General features: G+C 41.6%; 1 protein-coding gene across 1 annotated transcript in view; it reads left to right on the top strand.

Annotated features, from left to right (window-relative positions):
- The first annotated feature begins 2,137 nt into the window (after positions 1 to 2,137).
- The window catches only part of LOC110527962 (succinate-CoA ligase GDP-forming subunit beta), a 127,676-nt gene continuing 105,742 nt past the window's right edge, over positions 2,138 to 24,071 (top strand). Inside the window, exon 1 of the mRNA XM_021609613.3 lies at positions 2,138 to 2,289. Within this exon, the coding sequence (XP_021465288.1) occupies positions 2,173 to 2,289 (117 nt within the window). The 5' untranslated portion in view covers positions 2,138 to 2,172. The remainder of the gene's footprint in view (positions 2,290 to 24,071) is intronic.

A 24,071-nucleotide genomic window follows, 5' to 3' on the forward strand; every position in this document is an offset into this window, starting at 1 on the left:
TAACATTGAGTGGCTGCTGCCAACATACTGACTCAATAATGGAAAAATTGATGTAATCAATTTATCACTAGCCACTTTATATTATATAATGTTAACTTAACCTACATTACTCATCTCATATGTATATACTGTACGATATACCATCTACTGCATCTTGCCATCTTGATGTAATTAAATGTATCACTAGCCACTTTAAATAATGCCACTTTATATAATGTTCTCATACCCTACATTACTCATCTCATCTGTATATACTGTACGCTATACCATTTACTGCATCTTCCCATCTTGATGTAATGTATCACTAGCCACTTTAAACAATGCCACTTCATATAATGTTTTCATACCCTACATTACTCATCTCATATGTATATACTGTACCATCTACTGCATTTTGCCTATGCCGTTCGGCCATCACTCATTTATATATTTTTATGTACATATTCGTATTCATTCCTTTACACTTGTGTGTATAAGGTAGTTGTTGTGAAATTGTTAGGTTATATTACTTGTTAGATATTACTGCATGGTCGGAACTAGAAGCACAAGCATTTCGCTACACTTGCATTAACATCTGCTAACCATGTGTATGTGACAAATAAATTTGATTTGATTTTGATTTGATTTACCATGGATCTCTTCACAGTTCCCAAGTCCAAACCGAATTTACACCAATGCATAGTATTATACAAGGCCATGATCGCATGGAACTCCCATCTCCAATTACTCAAGCAAACAGCAAAATTACCTTCAAACGTTTTATAAAACAACATGTCAAGGCAAAATAGGGACTGAAAAAAGGCCCACACACACAAACACAGACACACTCTCAAACTCTCACACACAGAGGACACTACACACTCACAGTCTAACAAACATAATAACACACTATCATTTTCTCACACACATATAATATGCACTTGCATTCACACCCACTCACATACAATCATCATATATACTGCTGCTACTCTGTTTATCATACACCTTTATTCATACATTTTCTACCTTTATCACTCCAGTATCCCTGCACATTGTACATATGCTACTGGAACTGACTGACACTGTTATAATATGCTTTCTTACTTTCACTTGTTTTTCTCGTTTGAGTTTAAGTGCTACATTATGTTGTATGTAGTATTACATTGACATTAATTATTGTATTGTTTGGTTTACAGCTTGCAAGAAAGGCATTTCACTGTACTTGTGCATGTGACATTAAAACTTGAAGAACTCTAAACACACATTATTCTTTAGTTGTTTTGTTTGTATATACAGTACTAGTCAAAAGTTTGGACACACCTACTCATTCAAAGGTTTTTCTTTATTTTTTACTATTTTCCACATTGTAGAATAATGGTGAAGACATCAAACTATTAAATAGCACATATGGAATCATGTAGTAACCGTTTGCCTTGATGACAGCTTTGCACATTCTTGCCATTCTCTAAACCAGCTTTATGACGTAGTCACCTGGAAATAATTTAAATTAACAGGTGTGCCTTGGTAGGATAAAATGTAAGCTTCCCCAAATCGAAACTCACGAGCTGCCTATGGTCTTCACTATAACACCCATAAAAAGTGTTTGCTCTCATGGATGCTGCTGAGGGGAGGACAGCAAATGGAATAGAGCAAATTAAATGGCATCAAACACATGGAAACCATGTATTTGACACCATTCCAGCTATTCCGCTCCAGCCATTACCACGAGGCCGTCCTCCCCAATTAAGGAGCCACCATCCTCCTATGGTGTGCAAACATAAGAGGTCCCTTGAAAAAAAACTTGCTGCCTATGAAAATCAAAGGCCAATCCAAGTGATTTGATCTGGCGCCTGCTAAAGACATGACTCAAACAGTACAAATGTTTTTGAGGCTCTCTCTCACTAGATTGTAGCCTACAATGTACACACATGATATCAGTTTGTGTGATATGGGGATTGGAGATATGTTTATTTAAACATTATAAAGCAAAACTTTTATAAACAATGGCAACCGTGGTCATGTTGATCTTGCTGTTGGAAAACCACATTAGTGTCCGATTTTCGGATGTTGCACTTTCACCTCCCCGACTCAACTTAGCCTTACCACTCTAATGCGCCCAGACCCTTCTCCGTTTAATATTTTTGCAACGCCCACTTCCGCCAGCCTCCCTATCACTGGTCAGATTGCGCGCACATGGTTCTTCACAGTGATCTTTTCCGCGTCAACATGGCGGCATCCATCGTATCCCAGACTGTAGCGAGAGGACTACGTGGAGCAAGCGCCAAGCACTTGTTTCTTGACAAATTCAAGGTACCGACATAATTTATAAATGTTCACAATATGCTTCTGATGTTATAATGGCTGGTTCCAGTGTAGTGCATTCGCTGTCATTGTCACCCACAGGTCTCGAGCTTGCCAGCCTGGCAGCTGTAGCCAGAAACGGACAGCTCAAAGTTGAGAAACAGCTCGCTGATGAGCGTGTCCAGTCCATTCATTATCTTACCAACGGCGAGATAAATGTAATGACATTTCATAAAACACTTTCAAAAGCAGACGACCATTATTCGAACACGACATCAGCACTGTCAAATTTGATTTCCATCACAAGATCTGCATGCGTTTTTGTCTTAACTGTCCTTGTGTAGTGCAACGTTAGAGCCACTAGATAAAGTACCTTTATCCAATCAGCTTGGTAATTTTCTAAAATGCCGATTTGATCATGTAAAAACTATGTCATGGAGGTGCATCGAGTATAAAACCAAAATGTGATATTGATTGACCTCTGTTTTTCCTGTGATAATTCACTATGCAACCTTTGACCCTAGTTGACTGACTAAAATGCTGACATAAGTGTTTAATAGTAATGTCAGCTTTCAAGATGTGGTAATAGTTCAAAGGTCAGTGCAATTTGCACTTTGAGCTTTATAATTAATGTAGATAACGTTTTAATGTTGCTAAATATATTCTTTGAATTTGCACTTTGTGCACCATGGCAGATGTTTTGGGGTTTGCACAGTTGTAGCAGTTTGTCAGTGACACCTGGGGATAAAGATTGACTTGGGAGTGGATGTGGCTGGATGTCTTTGTTTACTCTTTCCAAACCTCCATGAAATATACTGACACAATTAGAGTAGCTAATGTCCTCTGTACTACAGCAGTGTTATGTAGTTGTGAAGAACATGTTTTTGAAAGAAGTATGAGTGATTCCTCACGAAACCCAGACAAAAAGAGATTTTCACGCTGGATGGTTGACATTTGTATCTAAAAGCATAATTGAGAAATAATTAATAAAAGTTGGCATATTTATTAAATTTTTGGTCTTACACAGGACTCCATTAACTCCAGTGTTTAATATGTAGGTGCTACAAAGAAAACATTGGTGTCATATGAAGCTTTACCGCTTGCTCTAATATAAGTCATATTTCGATTTGAATAACTTTTTAATTTTTTTTTTACATTAAAGCTAGACGTGGCCACAAGCAACACCGGAGATATTATGATGAGTGAGATGCAACACTTCACTCTCACACAAGTCACACACACAGTATCTGCACATGTGCACGGGCGTTTAACTGTTCACAGCGTGGTAGCCAGGGCATCAAAACAGCGGAGATGTTGAGCCTCGTGCTTCAACACTCTAAGTTGTTTTGCGGAAATTGACCCACTATGCAGTCTACTTCATATCGCTAAGTAAACCTTTTAATTCATGAATATTGAAAAATAGAAACATGATTATTAAAAACATAAAAAAACAATTTGTCTAATTAAAAACCCTTTAACTGGCACACAGAAGTACATAGACATTTTGTTTGGGCTAAAACGTTTGTATTTAGCCCTAATATAGGCCAAAAATAAATGAATACATACATTTGCATGACTTAAAATTGGATAAAACATCTCAAACAGCCGGTTGAGTTGCCCAGTTAGGGTAAACTAATTTTGTATTGAAATTTGCAAAGACTTTTTAAATAATAATAAAAAAGTATGCATTTTAATTAACATTGTCTGCTTCCTTTATAATTGAAGACCGGCATAGGTAAATGATGACTGATATCAAATATGAATAAAATGATAGTTGTGTGTCAAAATATGAATATGTAAATTAACGTGTTTACGGTTTATATGCTCATAATTATGGCCCCATAATGACAAAACAAAAACAGTTTAGATTTTTTTGCAAATGTATAATTACATTTATTTATTTTTTAAAAAAATATCACATTTACATAAGTATTCAGACTCTTTACTCAGTACTTTGTTGGAACACATTTTGGAAGCGATTACAGCCTCGAGTCTTCTTGGCTGTGACACTACAAACTTGGCACACCTGTATTTGGGGAGTTTCTCCCAATCTCTGCAGATTCTCTCAAGCTCTGTTTGGTTGGATGGGCAGCGTCGCTGCACAGTTCTTTTCAGGTCTCTCCAGAGTTGTTCGATAGGGTTCAAGTCCGGGCTCTGGCTGGTCCACTCAAGGACATTCGGAGACTTGTCCTGAAGCCATTCCTGCGTTGTCTTGGCTGTGTGCTTTGGGTCGTTGTCCTGATGGAAGGTGAACCTTCTCCCCAGTCTGATGTCCTGAACACTGATTTTCATCAATGATCTCAATGTTCTTTGCTCTGTTCCTCTTTGCGTCAATCCTGACTAGTCTCCCAGTCCCTGCTGCTGAAAAACATCAACACAGCATGATGCTGCCACCGCCATGCTTCACCGTAGGAATGGTGCCAGGTTTCCTCCTGACGTGACGCTTGGCATTCAGGCCAAAGCGTTCAATCTTGTTTCTGAGAGTCCTTTAGGTTCCATTTGGCAAACTTCAAGCGGGCTGTCATGTGCCTTTTACTGAGGAGTGGCTTCCACCTGGCCATCTACCACAAAAACCTGATTGGTGGAGTGCTGCAGAGATGGTTGTCCTTCTGGAAGGTTCTCCCATCTCCACAGAGGAACTCTGGAACTCTGTCAGAGTGACCATTGGGTTCTTGGTCTCCTCCCTGACCAAGGCCCTTCAAACCCGATTGCTCAGTTTGGCCAGGCGGCCAGCTCTAGGAAGAGTCTTGGTGGTTCCAAACTTCTTTCATTTAAGAATGATGGAGGCCACTGTGTTCTTGGGGACCTTCAATGCTGCAGGCAGTTTTTGGTATCCTTCCCCAGATCTTTGCCTCGACACAATCCTGTCTTGGAGCTGTATGGACAATTCCTTTGACCTCAGTGCATGTCAGAGCGAAAACCAAGCCATATCAACTGAGACCTTATATCGACAAGTGCCAAATCTTGCCTAATCAATTGAATTTACCACAGGTGGAATCCAATCAAGTTGTAGAAACATCTCAAGGATGATCATTGGAAACAGGATACACATGAGCTCAATTTCAAGTCTCATAGCAAAGGGCCGGAATACTTATGTAAATAAAGGCAAACATTTCCTAATACTTGCTTTTTCTTTGTCTTTATGGGGTGTTGGAATCGGCTAAACTTTGAACATTGCGATGTTAAATAAATCATTGGAAAGAAACATTGAGTGCAAGAGACTGGGTTTCATGTCAGAAGTTAATGGTTCACTGAAGAAAGACCGAAGGCTTTGGAATGTGTTGGGTGGACGAGAGGAGAGCAACGTGTTGAGACGGATGGACATCTGTGGATTAGGGGAAGGAGTGGTTGAGGACAGATTCCCTTAAGGGAGTAATAAGGGTTGTAAGGATGGGAGAGAAGGAGTGTCTTAAGTGGGATCTATATAACTGTGGTGGTAAGAAATGTTTTGCTGTCTGAATTACAGCTGTAGAGAACCTTTGGGAATAATTCAACTTGGTTAAAGCTTCTCTAGTGTCCTAACAGGGGTATTGTGAGTAGATTGAGGAAAATGCGCTGTATATGAAAAAATACTTTTAAAAATGTAAACCAATCGATTGCTCGAAAGAACAGACTGATTTTAGTCGACCAATATCTTTTTTGTCGGGAACTTATATCTGTAAAATTACATGACTGAATAATATTGTGAAACATATTGAAGATAACAGGCAGATGGAATTTAAAAAATAATAATATTCATATTTACCATTTGCACAGATCAAAAAATCCAATAACAATATTTGTCCATAGTTGCTAGCTTTGACTAAATTGCTTTCCCTTAATGGGCAACTCAACCACCTTGTAGAGCATTATTTCCCCAAGAGTTCCTAACATTTTAAATTTTAATTTAATTCCAAAATTATGTTTGAGTTTTTTTTATAGGCCTGTAATTTCCATTTTATACACAAATAGTCCTGAAATGTGTGATGTTTGGTTTTTCTAACGTTCACGTCCTGGTTTTCAACCATTTTTGAATGTTTGTTTAAAAAAATACTGGATTCCGATAATGAAAACCACCTGATCATTTTACTAAATTACATCGGTTGAGATGACTAAATATGCCTAATAAAATTAATGTGTTTTAATTTTTAGAATCAGTGGTCAAAATTAGCTCAACTGCCCGGTTGAGCTGCCTGTTGAAGGGATTATACCCTCTACGGGCATATCAAAGTAGCAGTGAAATGGATTCAAAATGGTTGCCCTCTGCTGGTGGTTTGCAGGATGTGCAATGATACAAGTAAATGAAGGGCTAAGATTTTCTTACATTGTGATTTAAAAACAAAAATAATAATATTAATATGTCATTTTCTCTGTATAAAATGGGCCATACCTTTTTAAAATGAGCAGAGATACCATTCTGGAACTTTGATATGCCCGTAGAGTATATTAAACTCAGCAAGAAAAGAAACCCTGTCTTTTCAAAGATAATTCGTAAAAATCCAAATAACTTCACAGATCTTCATTGTAAAGAGTTTTAAACACTGTTTCACATGCTTGTTCAATGAACCATAAACAATTGATGAACATGCATCTGTGGAACGGTCGTTAAGACACTAACAGCTTACAGATGGTAGGCAATTAAGGTCACAGTTCTGAAGATTTATGACACTAAAGAGGCCTTTCTACTGACTCTGAAAAACACCAAAAGAAAGATGCTCTGGGTCCCTGCTCATCTGTGTGAACGTGCCTTAGGCATGCTGCAGAGAGGCATGAGGACTGCAGATGTGGCCAGGGCAATAAATTGCAATGTCCGTACTGTGAGACGCCTAAGACAGCCCTACAGGGGACAGGACGGGCAGCTGATCGTCTCCTCGCAGTGACAGACCATGTGTAACAACACCTGCACAGGATTGGTACATCCGAACATCACACCTGCGGGACAGGTACAGGATGGCAACAACAACTGCTCGAGTTACACCAGGAAGGCACAATCCCTCTGTCAGTGCTCAGACTGTATGCAATAGGCTGAGAGAGGCTGGACTGAGGGATTGTAGGCCTGTTGTAAGGCAGGTCCTCACCAGACATCACCGGCAACAACGTAGCCTATGGGCACAAACCCACCTTCGCTGGACCAGACAGGACTGGCAAAAAGTGCTCTTCACTGACGAGTCGCGGTTTTGTCTCACCAGGGGTGATTTTATCGTCGAAGCAATGAGCGTTACACCAAGGCCTGTACTCTGGAGCGGGATCGATTTGGAGGTGGAGGGTCACAGCATCATCAGACTGTGCCTGCAATGACAACAAGCAATCTCAACGCTTTGCGTTACATGGAAGACATCCTCCTCCCTCATGTGGTACACTTCCTGCAGGCTCATCCTGAAATGACATTCCAGCATGACAATGCCACCAGCCATACTGCTCGTTTTGTGCGTGATTTCCTGCAAGACCGGAATGGTCTTCTGCCATGGCCAGCGAAGAGCCCGGATCTCAATCACATTGAACATGTCTGGGACCTGTTGGATCGGAGGGTGAGGGCTAGAGCCATTCACCCCAGAAATGTCAGTAAACTTGCAGGTGCCTTGGTGGAAGAGTGGGGGGACATCTCACAGCAAGAATGGGCAAATCTGTTGCAGTCCATGAGGAGGAGATGCACTGCAGTACTTAATGCAGCTGGTGGCCACACCAGATACTGACTGTTACTTTTGATTTTGACCCCCCCCCCCTTTGTTCAGGGACACATTATTCAATTTCTGTTAGTCACATGTCTGTGGAACTTGTTCAGTTTATGTCTCAGTTGTTGTTAAGTTGACAGTGAGGACTCAGTTGACAGTGAGGACGTTTCTTTTTTTGCTGAGTTTATGTTCAACAATATATTGAAACATCTAAATTGTTTTCAATATTCATAAATTATTGTACAAAATCTTATAGAAATCAAATACTACTCATATTACAGAGCAGTAAAGCTTCATGTGAAACCGATGAAACATATTGGAGTCTTAAAGGAGGCCTGGGTAAAGCCAAAATGTCATAAATATGCCAACTTTTATGAATTATTTCTCAATTATGCTTTTGGATACAAATGTTGACAGATGTGTCAACACTTTCTCCAAAGGACTATTCTATGGATACATTTGTTTTGTCTGGGTTTTATGAGAAATTACTTGTATGGGCTATTTGGGGTCACAGTTTGAAGGTCGCTGAGTGCTTTATTGGACTATTCGTATTGGCCACAATGTCTATACTGAAAGTTATATTGCTGTTGCTAAAGTAGACTAAATATATAGTGAGCTTCACAAATATTGGGGCAGTGAAAATTGGTGTTTTGGATCTGTACTCCAGCACTTTGGTCCCATATTCTTAGCACACAATGATTACATCAACCTTGTGACTCTACAAACTTGTTGGATGCATTTGTTTTTTGTTTGTATTTCAGATTATATTGTGCCCACAGGGTGTCTGGGATGATGTGAGCCATGACCAGCCTTTCAAAGCATTTCATGTCTGCGGGCATCATTGCTATTATGATCAATGTAATCAGCATTATTTCCCTTTATTCAGAGGTGATATGCACGGAGTGCACAGTTTCCCTGGTACCTACTTCTACCCACATATTATCTGCCTGAAGCCCTGGACACAGTTACTGTATAACTCTCCCTCCCACGACTAGGCTAACTCGAACAACACTCTTAGCAAGCGCAGAAGACCATCCCCCTACACACACATGGGTACTTGCTGCTTGAAAATCTAGTTTGGTATTCTGTGTATGGTGCTAAGTAAGCATATATTTTCATCTCGTTGGTATAATGAGACAGTCCCTAGCTACTACAGCTATCTGGAAGAAGGCTTCGGATAATGAAAAAGCACACACTGCCAAGTTGTATTACATTGCACATCTTTATATTGAAAAAAACTTTCAATTTTGAAGATGATGCTAGTAACCAGAGTTTCCAGTGTGCATGTGATAAAGGAAGTAACTAGATTCAATTGGATAGCATTAGATAGATGATATATTGTAGAATTTTCTCTTACCCTGGTGTTATTGAGATATCAAGACAGGCTGTGTTGTTGAGCTCAGCAATTTTGCCTCCAGATTCTAGCCTAGATGGGTGTGTTAATTTCCCTCAGCTTCAGGGGTTAAAGCACCCCCACCTTCCTTTCAGCCTCTCCTTGTGTTCACACTTCATCTACATGCGGGCCTCAGCGCAATCTGCAGGGCCCTGGATGTCTGCCAGCAATCCAAACAACTCCAAACAATTAATATTTTTACTCAGTGACGGCACACGTGCACTAACTTCAGCACCACTATTCTACCCCAGTGGTAAATTTATGCTGAACTTCTAATCTAAGTTTCCTGGCTGTGGCACCTGGTTTTGATACCCTCTCTCTCTTATGGGCCCGCTGCCGACGTGATAAGAGTAACGATCCAGGAGGCTGTTGTCTGTGGCACAGTATCAGAGCCCGTTCAAGATGACTGACTGACTGGCAGGTAGAGTCACAATGGAGTCTCATCGGCTATGACAGTCATCTGCTCCACAGGGAATTCAATTTCCAATGATTTGTCAATAACAATGCGCAGGAGATCACAATATTTCAGATGGGGAATGTGGGGGAGAGAAAGTTATGGGTGTTTTTTTTTTTCTCCTCATAAATCAATCTCCTAAATTCTTGTCTGCACAGCGAGATAATCCTCTGGCTTTTAAATTACAATTTTTTACTGTTGCCACACTGTGCTGAATTTGAACATTTGCAAAAAAAAATAAGGTGTCACAGCTCTTGCCCCGTAGTACTAACCAACCTCAGCCCAACGTCAGCGTTGTGAGTGGGATTCTGGAGCGAAAGAGGCGCTCAATGAGACTCTGCCCTGAATATTTTAGCGAGGGGGTGGGGGCTGCGACGACTCTGGTTGCTGGAACTTCAAAAGTCAGGCGGTTTTCCCATCTGTCTACAGCAAGAGCACATTTACATTTCCTTCCCGTGGGGGATACAGTAGACCAAGTTAGCTATAACTGGATTTGAATATAATTTCGCCAAGGTTAATAGCCATTTCTGTAGCTCATAAGAGGTGTTTAGGCCTTTTCAATAATTTAGAAGGGCTGCGATCATTCTGAATTTGGCTGCCTCCAAAGCAAGAACGTAATGAATGAATGCACTCATACCAATCCAGTCAATTCAGTTCTTCTTTACTGATGATAATTAGGAAACGGCAGCAGTTGAAATGGAAGAATAAAGAGCAATATTGTAAAAAATAAAATCAGGATATAGGCTACTGTAGGGCATTGACCTTCACTAGGCCTATATCTATTCCTCTTGCAACAATGGTCAAATGTTCACACTTCCGTAGCTCCCACGTCCTGCACAAGTCATCCCAGTATGAGAGGAGTGCAGTTTGACAGACTGAGCATCCAAACATCTTTCCTCAGTCTTATCTTCCCTCATGACCTGACACCTGCAATTACGTCTCCCTATGACGTCTCTTAATAACTATGCTAATTGCTAATTGCTAAACGTCCTATCTGGACACCCAGAGTCTTGAGTTTGTTCTCCCGCTAAGCCTGTCTGCAGCAGATTAGGCCCTCCTGTTCCTCACATTGCCGATTGATGCAAATCTCCGTGATCTAAATCCTGTAGCCATGCTCCACTACTCCTGCCTCACCTTTGTTCCCCCTCTCTACCACAACACTGCTCCCATCCCAAACAGGCAGACGTCATGGTTCACGCCTTCCACCATGGCCTAATGGAGCCTCCTCCAGATCTCCTCTAATTCCTGTGATGGCCGGGGCATGACCTTGGCTTACACAGGCCAAGGACTTAAACTACATGTCTTTAGAATGGCAAGGACGAGATCAACTGAGAAAGGACAGTGGTGATTAGTGACAGGGGGGAAAAGTAGTTGCATATCGGGATATTTTTTTTGACATAGTTTTGGCAATATTGTAATATTTTTTTGTAGTTGGCGGCACCTGCACCAAAACCCCAGTATTTTTCCTTCATAGCTTGTTCTCCGTCTTTTTTTAAATAGGGAGCCAATTAGTTTCAGCACTTATTTCAATGACTGATCAAAACAACATGTTTTCTCATTGCTTTTTCGTGTCCATCTGCTGCAGACATATCGTGAGCAATGTGTTTGGAACATCGAATCTCAATAAAATCACAGTATTGTATAGCAATACATATAGAATCGTGAGAATCGCAATATATATCGTATCAGCACGTAAGTATCGTGATAAATTGTATTGTGAGCTCCCTGGAAATTCCCAGCCCTATTGAGGATGTTGTAGATGAAACAAGGAAGTAACTACAGTACAGAGAGGGAGTAAGAGGTTCTGTTGGGTCCATTCCGTTCAAACAGCGTTTGACACTTGTTAAATAAAATAAGGGAAAGCTGAGACCCAGAGTCTCTTTCAAGGGAGACCTGGCCAAGAAAGCAGCAACAATTAGTGCATTACATAGTTAAAACATACAACATGATCCAGCCTAAAAAAAAAGCATTTACTCTGAACAGTCTCCCATAAATATTTTAAATTCATTCACTGGCACTAACATATCTAGATGAAGCATGGATTGTAGACTATTCCATGCTTCTGGTGCACAAGAAGAGAAGGCAGTCTTGCCTAATACTGTAAATGTCCTGGGGACTTAGTAGCAACCACCTAGCAGACCGGGTATGGTAACTGCTGGTGGTGAAAGAGACCAGACTACAGAGGTAAATAGGGAGGATACCCAAAATGGCCTTGTAGATGAACGCATACGTTTTTATCTTTCTGCTCACAAAGTGAGGTCCAACCTACCATTTGGTACAATGTGCAATGACAGGAAAACTGTGGGTGTTCTGTCATCAACATTTAATTAGTCCATTTGTTTGAAGGGACTATACGTCTGTTTTTTCCGAATAAATGCTGATCTGAATTAAGCTACTAGGCCTAATGCTTCATCGTGCGTGATATCACTACATGGTTGGTTTATATGTGAGGATTTACAGATGATTCACATTGGCCTGTTTACGCTGCCTTTCTGCCCCTTTTTTCAGGGTCGCCTCCATCACTGCTAATTAGTATGCAGTGGCTGTCTAATTACAATACAGCCCATCTTTATGAGTCAGAACTAATAGCAAACTACCCCCTCATTAGCTGGAAAACATTTAACTACAATCAGGACAAGCGATGATTTTTATAACAAATCTAAGTGCAGTGTCTATCCATATTCCGGGTTCTGGTCTTGGTAAGTGAATCAGAATTCCAAATCCCTTTAAACTCAACTGGATGGTTCGCTAAACAGAGGCAAAGGGCATGAGTTCAAAACCTGAATAGGAACAAATCAATTCGGTACAATTGGCAAACTGGCAATTTGTTAATTTCTTAAACATTTGATAAAGCCCCTTAAGGAGCATTCTGGTTAATTAACTGGGAGGCCATCCATTGGTGCTAATTAGCCAGAGTCTTTTCAAAGGGTTAGGGCCTGGCCATGACTACTAATGAGAATTTTAACCCCAGGAGACATCTAGGGACGCCACTGTATTAGAAAAGATTCAGAACTGTCGACACATCCTCTAGAAGCTGTCTGGCTGGCTCTATCAGATTCAGAGCACAGAGGGAGAGACTAAACACATGCATATATAGGATCACTTTTGTGGTGTTTAACAAAGACATAAAAACAACAAGAGTATGCACTTTTCTTGTGAAGCTTGTAGGCCTACATGCATTCGGAAAGTATTCAAACCCCTTGACTTTTTCCACATTTTGTTACGTTGCAGCCTTATTCTAAAATGGATTATAACATATATATATTCATCAATCTACACACAATACCCAATAATGACAAAGTAAAAACAGATTTTTGCAAATTTATATCTAAAAAAATAGGTAATAAGGGATCTGTTTTATTTGAGTATTCAGACCCTTTGCTATGAGACTTGAAATTGAGCTCAGGTGCATCCTGTTTCCATTGATCATCCTTGATGTTCTACAACTTGATTGGAGTCCACCTGTGGTAAATTCAATTGATTGGACGTGATTTGGAAAGGCGACGTCTATGTAAGGTCCTACACTTGATAGCGCATGTCAGAGCAAAAACCAAGCCATGAGATCGAAGGAATTGTCCGTAGCTCTCCGAGACATGATTGATTTGTCGAGGCACAGATCTGGGGAAGGGTACCAAAACATTTCTGCAGCATTGAAGGTCCCCAAGAATACAGTGGCCTCCATCATTCTTAAATGGAAGAAGTTTGGTACCAGAAAGACTCTTCATAGAGCTGGCCACCTGGTCAAACCGAGCCATCGGAGAAGGGCCTTGGACAGGGAGGTTTCCAAGAACCCAATGGCCACTCTGACAGAGCTCCAGAGTTGCTCTGTGGAGATGGTAGAACCTTCCAGAAGGACAACCATCTCTGCAGCATTCCACCAATCAGGCCTTTATGGTACAGTGGCTAGACGGAAGCCACTCCTCAGTAAAAGGCAAATGACAGTCTGCTTGTAGTTTTCCAGTGGCAGGGACTGGGAGGTCTAGTCCGGGTCGAGGGAAAGATGAACGGAGCAAAGTACAGAGAGATCCTTTCTGAAAGCCTGCTCCAGAGCGCTCAGGACCTCAGACTGGGCGAAGGTTCACCTTTCAACAGGACAGCAGAGCTTGAGGATATGCAAAGAAGGGGAGAAACTCCCCAAATACAGGTGTGCAAAGCTCATAGCATCATACCCAGGAACACTCGAGGCTGAAAGGTGCTAAAACAAAGTACTGAGTAATGGGTCTGAATACTTATGTAAATGTGATATTTTATTTTTAATACATTTGCAAAACTTTTTGCTTTGTCATTATGGAGTATTGTGTGTAGATTTCTGGAAAAAAATATTTAATCAATTTTAGAATAAGGCTATAACAAAATGTGACTCGATTCAGGAAACTAGGCGTATGTCTCAAGTCACGACTTCAAAGGAGAGCCGTTCGAACGTAATAAATATTTTTATCAAAATGTTAGTTTTTTTTGGCAGAAATCCCTTCTCGAATATGTGAGCTTTCATGTGCCTTAATAAGAAACTTTTATGCCATCTGTAAATATGAATAAAGTTGTTAAATGACGAGCCTAGTTGGTTTAGCCAAAGAAAAAGATGGTAACCTTACAGCTAGCCATGATTGGCTGAGATAATGAGTGGGCTGGACATGCTGAGAGATGAGTTTCAGATTGGTCTGCGGTGTAGCATCTTGTGTCTATAAAATTAGCTGCTCGTTATGTGTAGATAATCCTTTCTACTGCAGTTTTTTCGAAAGATATTACATTAGCCATGGAGAACTGCAAATATGTTGTTGCTGTTCTCAACGTTGCTGCCCTGAATTTATCAGCCGCTATCGACTAAGGTCAGTGGGGGAAAAGTTGTGATGGACTTCATTCTGGAGGATGATCATTCCATGCTGACTCTATGACTCTGAAAATGAATCAGACGATGAGGAAATCCCTGATTTAGGTAAAAAACATTTTCATTGAAGAAGACATTGTAGAGTCATCTGATGACAGTGATGGGGAAGAAACGTCAATTAACAGTGATGTTGTCACGGAAGAAGTTGAACGAGTTTTGAAATCAGTGGAACACAACTGGCCAAACGAGTTGTGCAAACTAAACAGAAATGACACATGACGTCTTATTTAATAAAAGGGGTTGCAGTCTGCCGTGACGCTTTCATCCATGTATACGGGTAAGAATCTAGCTACAGTTTCAGATATTATACTTTTCTAATTTAGTCAAAGTTGTTTTCATTACAAGTTAAAGCTTGCTGTTAGCTAGCCAGCTGGAGTTTGATGGCTGGCTTGCTAGCTAACATTGAACCTATTTGGTTAACTTTAGCTAGCTATGACATTTGGTTTGTATTGCTAGTAATGTTACTCCTCTGGATTGGGATTATATATATATTTTTTTAGCTAACTAACATTAACGTGACATGTCTAAACCAAAGACTCCAAGTTAAAGCTTGCTGTCTAACATTAACTTACATGTATGAAGTGTGTAATGTTAGTGATGTTTTGTCAGAATGCCATTTTGCATGGCTAGTTATAGCCTAATGTTAGTTAGTTAGCTAGCTAACATTGAACCGATTTGGTTAACTTAACTTTAGCTAGCTATGACAACCGGTTTGTATTGCTAGTTAATGCTTGCTGTTAGCTAGCCAGCTGACGTTAGATGGCTGGCTAGCAGGCTAACATTACGTGTCTGAATTTCTTTCAGAATGCCATTTCACATCTATTGTATAATAATGCTAAAATATTTGTCTGGAGTTTCTTTCAGCATCAGTAGAACACGCCTGACTCTCCACCAGTCATACAAGGAGAATGGCCTAATAACTCCCATCAGAAAGAGAGCTGGCCCAAGCAAGCAAAGGCAGCAGTGCAGTCATCAACTACATGCACTATTTCTTCACCAACTACAGAGTTGGGGAAACACGTGTGGACCTGAATTGTGATAATTGCAATGGCCAAAACCTTCCTCCCATAGATGGTCTGCCTCTACAAGCACCACCTGGACAAGACACAGCAAGACAAACTTGTCTTTTTTGAGAAGATCAGGGAGTTTTGCAACAAAGAGGCTACGGACATCACATGCCCTGCACCGAAGTCAAGAGCAGGACAGAAACAGGCTCACTCTTAAAACACACCATACATTGCTGCTACAATTATTCTTTTTTTAATCCTGCTACTTAGCCACTTTGCCCCAATGTTTGTATGCATATAACTACCTCGTCTATCAATGATATCATTATTGATATTGTTCTTGTACATACAGTTGTGGCCAAAAGTTGAGAATGACACATTCATTTTCACAAAGTCTGCTGCGTTAGTTTGTATGATGGCAATTTGCATATATACCAGAATGTTATGAAGAGTGATCAGATGAATTGCAATTAATTGCTAAGTCCCTCTTTGCCATGCAAATGAACTGAATCTCCATTCTTCATTTCAGCCCTGCCACAAAAGGACCAGCTGACATGTCAGTGATTCTCTTGTTAACACAGGTGTGAGTGTTGACGAGGACAAGGCTGGAGGTCACTCTGTCATGCTGATTGAGTTCGAATAACAGACTGGAAGCTTCAAAAGGAGGGTGGTGCTTGGAATCATTGTTCTTCCTCTGTCAACCATGCAAGGAAACATGTGCTGTCATCATTGCTTTGCACAAAAAGGGCTTCACAGGCAACGATATTGCTGCCAGAAAGATTGCACCTAAATCAACCATTTATTGGATCATCAAGAACTTCAAGGAGAGCGGTTCAATTGTTGTGAAGAAGGCTTCAGGGTGCCCAAGAAAGTCCAGCAAGAGCCCGGACGTCTCCTAAAGTTGATTCAGCAGCGGGATCGGGGCACCACCAGTACAGAGCTTGCTCAGGAATGGCAGCAGGCAGGTGTGAGTGCATCTGCACGCACAGTGAGGCGAAGACTTTTGGAGGATGGCCTGATGTCAAGAAGGGCAACAAAGAAGCCACTTCTCTCCAGGAAAAACATCAGGGACAGACTGATATTCTGCAAAAGGTACAGGGATTGGACTGCTGAGGACTGGGGTAAAGTCATTTTCTCTGAATCCCCTTTCCGGAAAAAAGCTTGTCCAGAGAAGACGAGGTGAGCGCTACCATCAGTCTTGTGTCATGCCAACAGTAAAGCATCCTGAGACCATTCATGTTTGGGGTTACTACTCAGCTAAGGGAGTGGGCTCACTCACAATTTTGCCTAAGAATATAGCAATCAATAAAAAATGGTATCAACACACCCTCCGAGAGCAACTTCTCCCAACCATCCAGGAACAGTTTGGTGAAGAACAATGCATTTTCCAGCATGATGGAGTACCTTACCATAAGGCAAAAGTGATAACTAAGTGGTTCGTGGACAAAACATCAATATTTTAGGTCCATGACCAGGAAACTCCCCGGACCTTTATCCCATTGAGAACTTGTGGTCAACCCACAAACAAAAACCCACAAATTCTGACAAACTCCACTTGATTATGCGAGAATGGGCTGCATGCCAGGGCAGATTGCCAGGGCAGATTGCAGAGGTCTTGAAAAAGAAGGGTCAACACTGCAAATAATGACTCTTTGCATCAACTTCATGTAATTGTCAATAAAAGCCTTTGACACTTATGAAATGCTTGTAATTATACTTCAGTATTCCATAGTAACATCTGACAAAAATATCTAAAGACACAGAGGCAGCAAACCTTTGGCCACGACTATACTGTATATTCTTTTATTTATATTGACACTTTCTGATATTGCTACTATGCAGTAACTATTTGACTGTGCTGTTTACACCTTCTGTAGAGACCTTCTACTTAGCAAAATAGTGATATATAAAATGAATATTGATATTTGTTCTTGTACATACTGTATATTATTTTATTTATATTGACAATATTTCTGATATTGGTACTATGCAGGTAACCATTTGGCTGTACCGTTTACACCTTCTGTAGTGACCCATCCACATAGCAAGACTTAGCAAAGTATTGATATGTCGTCGTAACATGATTTTGTGACGTATCACAACAATATCATGTGACCATATCAAGTGTCCACCACACAAATATATGGCGCATGCATCTGTTTGTGTACTGTACATGTGCACCTCACTCTGGTTTCAACTCAGGTTGCATGGCCTTACCTTAGTATTCCATACATATGTGATACATGCATGTGTAAGTGTATATAAAGTATGCTAATGTACTAGTGTGAAGGCATTTGGGCAGTGGTGTAAAAATACTTTAATATACTAATGTACTAAGTATTTTTGGGGGGTGTCTGTACATTACTTTACTATTTATATTTTTGGCTACTTCTACTTCACTACATTCTGAAATAAAATAATGTACTTTTTACTCCATACATTTTCCCTGACGCCCACAAAATCTAAATTCTGTTGCCTAAAGATAATCTAGTAGTTGCAATATGTCCTACTCATTCCTCTCATTAGGTGTTATTGTTAGTCTACTGTACAACTAGGCCATCTTGTCATTTAGGAGACCTTGAAATTTCAAAGCGTCTTCTGCAGAAAATAAACAACTTTACTGGACTCCCATAAGCTCCTCTTCCTATTCCCAAAGCTAGGCCGGGTCAATAGACTTGCTCATGAATAAGCTTGTTAAAAAAATACACGTATTCCCTTGTGGTGGAAAGCAGCTGCATTTTTTTGTTTTCTGCAAGGACTCTTTTAGGAATCAATCCCGTATCGATGTATTGAGTTATACTGTCTCTGTGCTTCTAATGGAGGGAGCACTATGTCCAGCCTCTGAGACATGTTAATGATGATGGCCATCCCTGAGAGGGGTAGATCACTGGGCCATTGAAGGGCCATATCCATTCTTCTTTAATGCAACCGCTGGCCCTTTATGGAGCCGGCCAGAGGCTCTTTTATTCATACATCAAAAAAAAAGTTAAACTAAGCACTCCAGATTTTGAATTTGAAGAGTGAATGAGTGATGTTGGCCTCTGTCCAGGTGTCCTACAATGTAGTGATTTCGCTCTCTGCCGTTTTGTATGGGCTCTTCATCCCATCCATCACCAGAGTTCTGTTCTAGAAATGTCCTGCTATGTTATTGTGTGGGAGCGTTCCTTCGGTTCTGTGTTCTATTGGTTCATATAGGATTTCCCTCCCCTTAATGCATGGCCTAAAATAGGGAAATGGTTAAGGCCTAGCCTACTTCACGAGATGTACCAGCCCATCTTGACAAGGCGTTAAGGCCATTTTGTGGAATAGCAGAGATTTGTCCATAGAGGCCCAAGACAGGATTGTGTCGAGGCACAGATCTGGGGGAAAGCTACCAAAAAATGTCACGGTGGCCTCCATCATTCTTACATGGTACAAGTTTGGAACCACAGACTATTCCTAGAGCTGTCCACCTGGCCAAACTGAACAATCAGTGGAGAAGGGCCAAGGTCAGGGAGGTGACCAAGAACCCAATGGGCACTCTGACAGAGCTCCAGAGTTCCTCTGGAGATGGGAGAACCTTCCAGAAGAACAACCATCTCTGTAGCACTCTCACAAAAACCTGTTTGCTGCACTACTGCCAATTTGTTTCTTTTGAAAGTAAGAGCTGAGTGTGCTTCAGGGTCTGCTGAATGCCATATAGAGAAAGGAATTCTGATGTATGAGCAATTTGCTACCACCCTTGATACCCTGGCATTGTCCTTCCACGCCACTCAGTCTTTGGCGGTGCAGCTGCAAAATTTGATGCAGCTTCTGCCACAGCACTGTCCTCTGTCTGCCTTTTTGTATGAGTACAGACAGTCACCTTGAGTGCTCCACAGCAGTGGTTCTCAACCAGGGGTACTTGGCCTATCCAAATCAAATTCTATTGGTCACATACACATGGTTAGCAGATGTTAATGCGAGTGTAGCGAAATGCTTGTGCTTCTAGTTCCGACAGTGCAGTAATATCTAACAAATTCACAACTACAACAAGTGTAAAGGAAAAATAAGAATATGTACTTATAAATATATGGATGAGCGATGGCCATGCTGCATAGGCAAGATTTGGTAGATGATATAGAGTACAGTATATACAGTGCCTTGCGAAATTATTCGGCCCCCTTGAACTTTGCGACCTTTTGCCACATTTCAGGCTTCAAACATAAAGATATAAAACTATTTTTTGTGAAGAATCAACAACAAGTGGGACACAATCATGAAGTGGAACGACATTTATTGGATATTTCAAACTTTTTTAACAAATCAAAAACTGAAAAATTGGGCGTGCAAAATTATTCAGCCCCTTTACTTTCAGTGCAGCAAACTCTCTCCAGAAGTTCAGTGAGGATCTCTGAATGATCCAATGTTGACCTAAATGACTAATGATGATAAATACAATCCACCTGTGTGTAATCAAGTCTCTGTATAAATGCACCTGCACTGTGATAGTCTCAGAGGTCCGTCAAAAGCGCAGAGAGCATCATGAAGAACAAGGAACACACCAGGCAGGTCCGAGATACTGTTGTGAAGAAGTTTAAAGCCGGATTTGGATACAGAAAGATTTCCCAAGCGTTAAACATCCCAAGGAGCACTGTGCAAGCGATAATATTGAAATGGAAGGAGTATCGGACCACTGCAAATCTACCAAGACCTGGCCGTCCCTCTAAACTTTCAGCTCATACAAGGAGAAGACTGATCAGAGATGCAGCCAAGAGGCCCGTGATCACTCTGGATGAACTGCAGAGATCTACAGCTGAGGTGGGAGACTCTGTCCATAGGACAACAATCAGTCGTATATTGCACATCTGGCCTTTATGGAAGAGTGGCAAGAAGAAAGCCATTTCTTAAAGATATCCATAAAAAGTGTTGTTTAAAGTTTGCCACAAGCCACCTGGGAGACACACCAAACATGTGGAAGAAGGTGCTCTGGTCAGATGAAACCAAAATTGAACTTTTTGGCAACAATGCAAAACGTTATGTTTGGCGTAAAAGCAACACAGCTCATCACCTTGAACACACCATCCCCACTGTCAAACATGGTGGTGGCAGCATCATGGTTTGGGCCTGCTTTTCTTCAGCAGGGACAGGGAAGATGGTTAAAATTGATGGGAAGATGGATGGAGCCAAATACAGGACCATTCTGGAAGAAAACCTGATGGAGTCTGCAAAAGACCTGAGACTGGGACGGAGATTTGTCTTCCAACAAGACAATGATCCAAAACATAAAGCAAAATCTACAATGGAATGGTTCAAAAATAAACATATCCAGGTGTTAGAATGGCCAAGTCAAAGTCCAGACCTGAATCCAATCGAGAATCTGTGGAAAGAACTGAAAACTGCTGTTCACAAATGCTCTCCATCCAACCTCACTGAGCTCGAGCTGTTTTGCAAGGAGGAATGGGAAAAAATGTCAGTCTCTCGATGTGCAAAACTGATAGAGACATACCCCAAGCGACTTATAGCTGTAATCGCAGCAAAAGGTGGCGCTACAAAGTATTAACTTAAGGGGGCTGAATAATTTTGCACGCCCAATTTTTCAGTTTTTGATTTGTTAAAAAAGTTTGAAATATCCAATAAATGTCGTTCCACTTCATGATTGTGTCCCACTTGTTGTTGATTCTTCACAAAAAAATACAATTTTATATCTTTATGTTTGAAGCCTGAAATGTGGCAAAAGGTCGTAAAGTTCAAGGGGGCCGAATGCTTTCGCAAGGCACTGTACATATGAGATGAGTAATGTAGGGTATGCAATCATTATATAAAGTGACTAGTGGTACATTTATTACATCCAATTATTAAAGTGGCTAGAGATTTAATAGTACCTGTTTTTCAGTCTCTCTGTCCCAGCTTTGATGCACCTGTACTGACCTCGCCTTCTGGATGATAGCGGGGTGAACAGGCAGTGGCTTGGGTGGTTGTGTTCCTTGATGATCTTTTTGGCCTTCATGTGACATTGGGTGATGGAGATGTCCTGGAGGGCAGGTAGTTTGCCCCCGGTGATGCGTTTTGCAGACCTTATGGTTGTGGGCGGAGCAGTTGCCATACCAGGCCGACAGTTGCCATACAGCCCGACAGGATGCTCTCGATTGTGCATATGTAGAAGTTTAAGTGTTTTCGGTGGCGAGGCAAATTTCTTCAGCCTCCGGAGGTTGAAGAGGCGCTATTGTGCCTTCTTCACCACACATTTCAGTTTGTCCTTGATGTGTATGCTGAAGAACTTAACGTTCCACCTTCTCCACTACTGTCCCGTTGATGTGGATAGGGGGGTGCTCCCTCTGCTGTTTCCTGATGTCCACGATCATCTCCTTTGTTTTGTTGACATTGAGTGAGGTTATTTTCCTGACACCACACTCCGAGGGCCCTCACCACCTCCCTCACCACCGTCTTGTCGTTGTTGGTAATCAAGCCTACCACTGTTGTGTCGTCTGCAAAAATGATGATTGAGTTGGAGGCGTGCATGGCCACGCAGTCATGGGTTAAGAGGGAGTACAGGAGAGGGCTGAGAATGCACCCTTGAGGATTAGCGGGGTGGAGATGTTTCCTACCCTCAACTCCTGGGGGCGGCCCGTTAAAGTCCAGGACCCAGTTGCAGATGGCGGTGTCGAGACCCAGGGTCTCGAGCTCAATCCCGAGTTTGAAGGGTACTATGGTGTTAAATGCTGTGCTGTAGTAAATTAACTTCATTCTTAAATAGGTATTCCTCTTGTCCAGGTGGGTTAGGGCAGTGTGCATTGTGATTGCGTCGTCAGTGGACCTATTGGGGTGGTAGGCAAATTGGAGTGGGTCTAGGGTATCAGTGATATGATATGATCCTTGACTAGTCTCTCAAAGCACTTCATGATGACAGAAGTGAGTGCTGCGGGGCGATAGTCGTTTAGCTCAGTTACCGTAGCTTTCTTGGGGACAGGAACAATGGTGGCCCTCTTGAAGCATGTGGGCACAGCAGACTGGGATAGATTATGTCCATAAACACCAGCCAGCTGGTCTTCATATGCTCTGAGGACGCGGCTAGGAATGCCGCCTGGACCAGCAGCCTTGTGAGGGTTTACACGTTGGCCACGGTGAAGGAGAGCCCACAGGTTTTGGACTGTATTGTCCTCAAAGCAAGCAAAGAAGTTGTTTAATTTGTCTGGGAGCAAGACGTCAGTGTCTGCGACGGGGCTGGTTTTCTTTTTGTAATCCGTGATTGACTGTTGATCCTGCCATACGTCTCGTGTTTGAGCCGTTGAATTGCGACTCTACTTTGTCTCTCTACCGATGCTTAGCTTGTTTGATTGCCTTGTGGAGGGAGTAGCTACACTGTTTTTATTCGTCATGTTTCCAGTCGCCTTGCCAGGATTTAAAAGCAGTGGTTTGCACGTTTTGTGCAAATGCTGCTATCAATCTGCGGTTTCTGGTTAGGAAAGGTTTTTTATAGTCACCGTGGATACAACATCACCGATGCACTTGTTAATAAACTTGCTCACCGAGTCAGCGTAGCCTCAGACAACAACATTGATGTATATTTGGAACATATCCCAGTCCACGTGATCGAAGCAATCTTGAAGCGTGGAATCCGATTGGTTGGACTAGCGTTGAACAGACCTGAGCGCGGGAGCTTCCTGTTTTAGTTTCTTTCTATAGGCTGGGAGCAACAATATGGAGTCGTGGTCAGCTTTTCCGAAGGGAGGGTGGGGGAGGGCCTTATATGCGTTGCGGAAGTTAGAATAACAGTTGTCTAGGGTTTTGCCAGCCCTGGTAGCACAATCGATATGCTGATAGAATTTGGGGAGCCTTGTTTTCAGATTAGCCTTGTTAAAATCCCCGGCTACAGTAAATGCAGCCTCAAGATATGAGGTTTCCAGTTTACGTAGAGTCCAATGAAGTACTTTCAGGGCCGTCGATGTGTCTGCTTGGAGGGAATATACACGACTGTGATTATGATCGAAGAGAATTCTCTTGGTAGATAATGCGGTCGGCATTTGATTGAGTAATTCTAAGTCAGGTGAACAAAATGACTTGAGTTCCTGTATGTTGTTATGATCACACCACGTCTCATTAATCATAAGGCATACACCCCCGCCCTTCTTCTTACCAGAGTGATGCTTGTTTCTGTCGGCGAGATGCGTGAAGAAACCAGGTGGCTGTACCGACTCAGATAGCGTGTCTCGAGTGAGCCATGTTTCCGTGAAACAAAGAACGTTACAGTCTCGGATGTCTCTCTGGAATGCTACCCTTGCTCAGATTTCGTCTACCTTGTTGTCAAGAGACTGGACATTGGCGAGTAGTATACTCTGACCAGAAGACTGCTCCGTCTGCCCCTTCTTTGGCATTGTTGTTTTGTGTCGCCTACTGGGATCAGATCCATTGTCCTGGGTGGTGGTCCGAACAGTGGATCTTC

This window comes from Oncorhynchus mykiss, chromosome 7 (assembly GCF_057628025.1).
Source record: "Oncorhynchus mykiss isolate SJ-2025 chromosome 7, ASM5762802v1, whole genome shotgun sequence".
In the NCBI taxonomy this organism is placed as follows: Eukaryota; Metazoa; Chordata; class Actinopteri; order Salmoniformes; family Salmonidae; genus Oncorhynchus; species Oncorhynchus mykiss.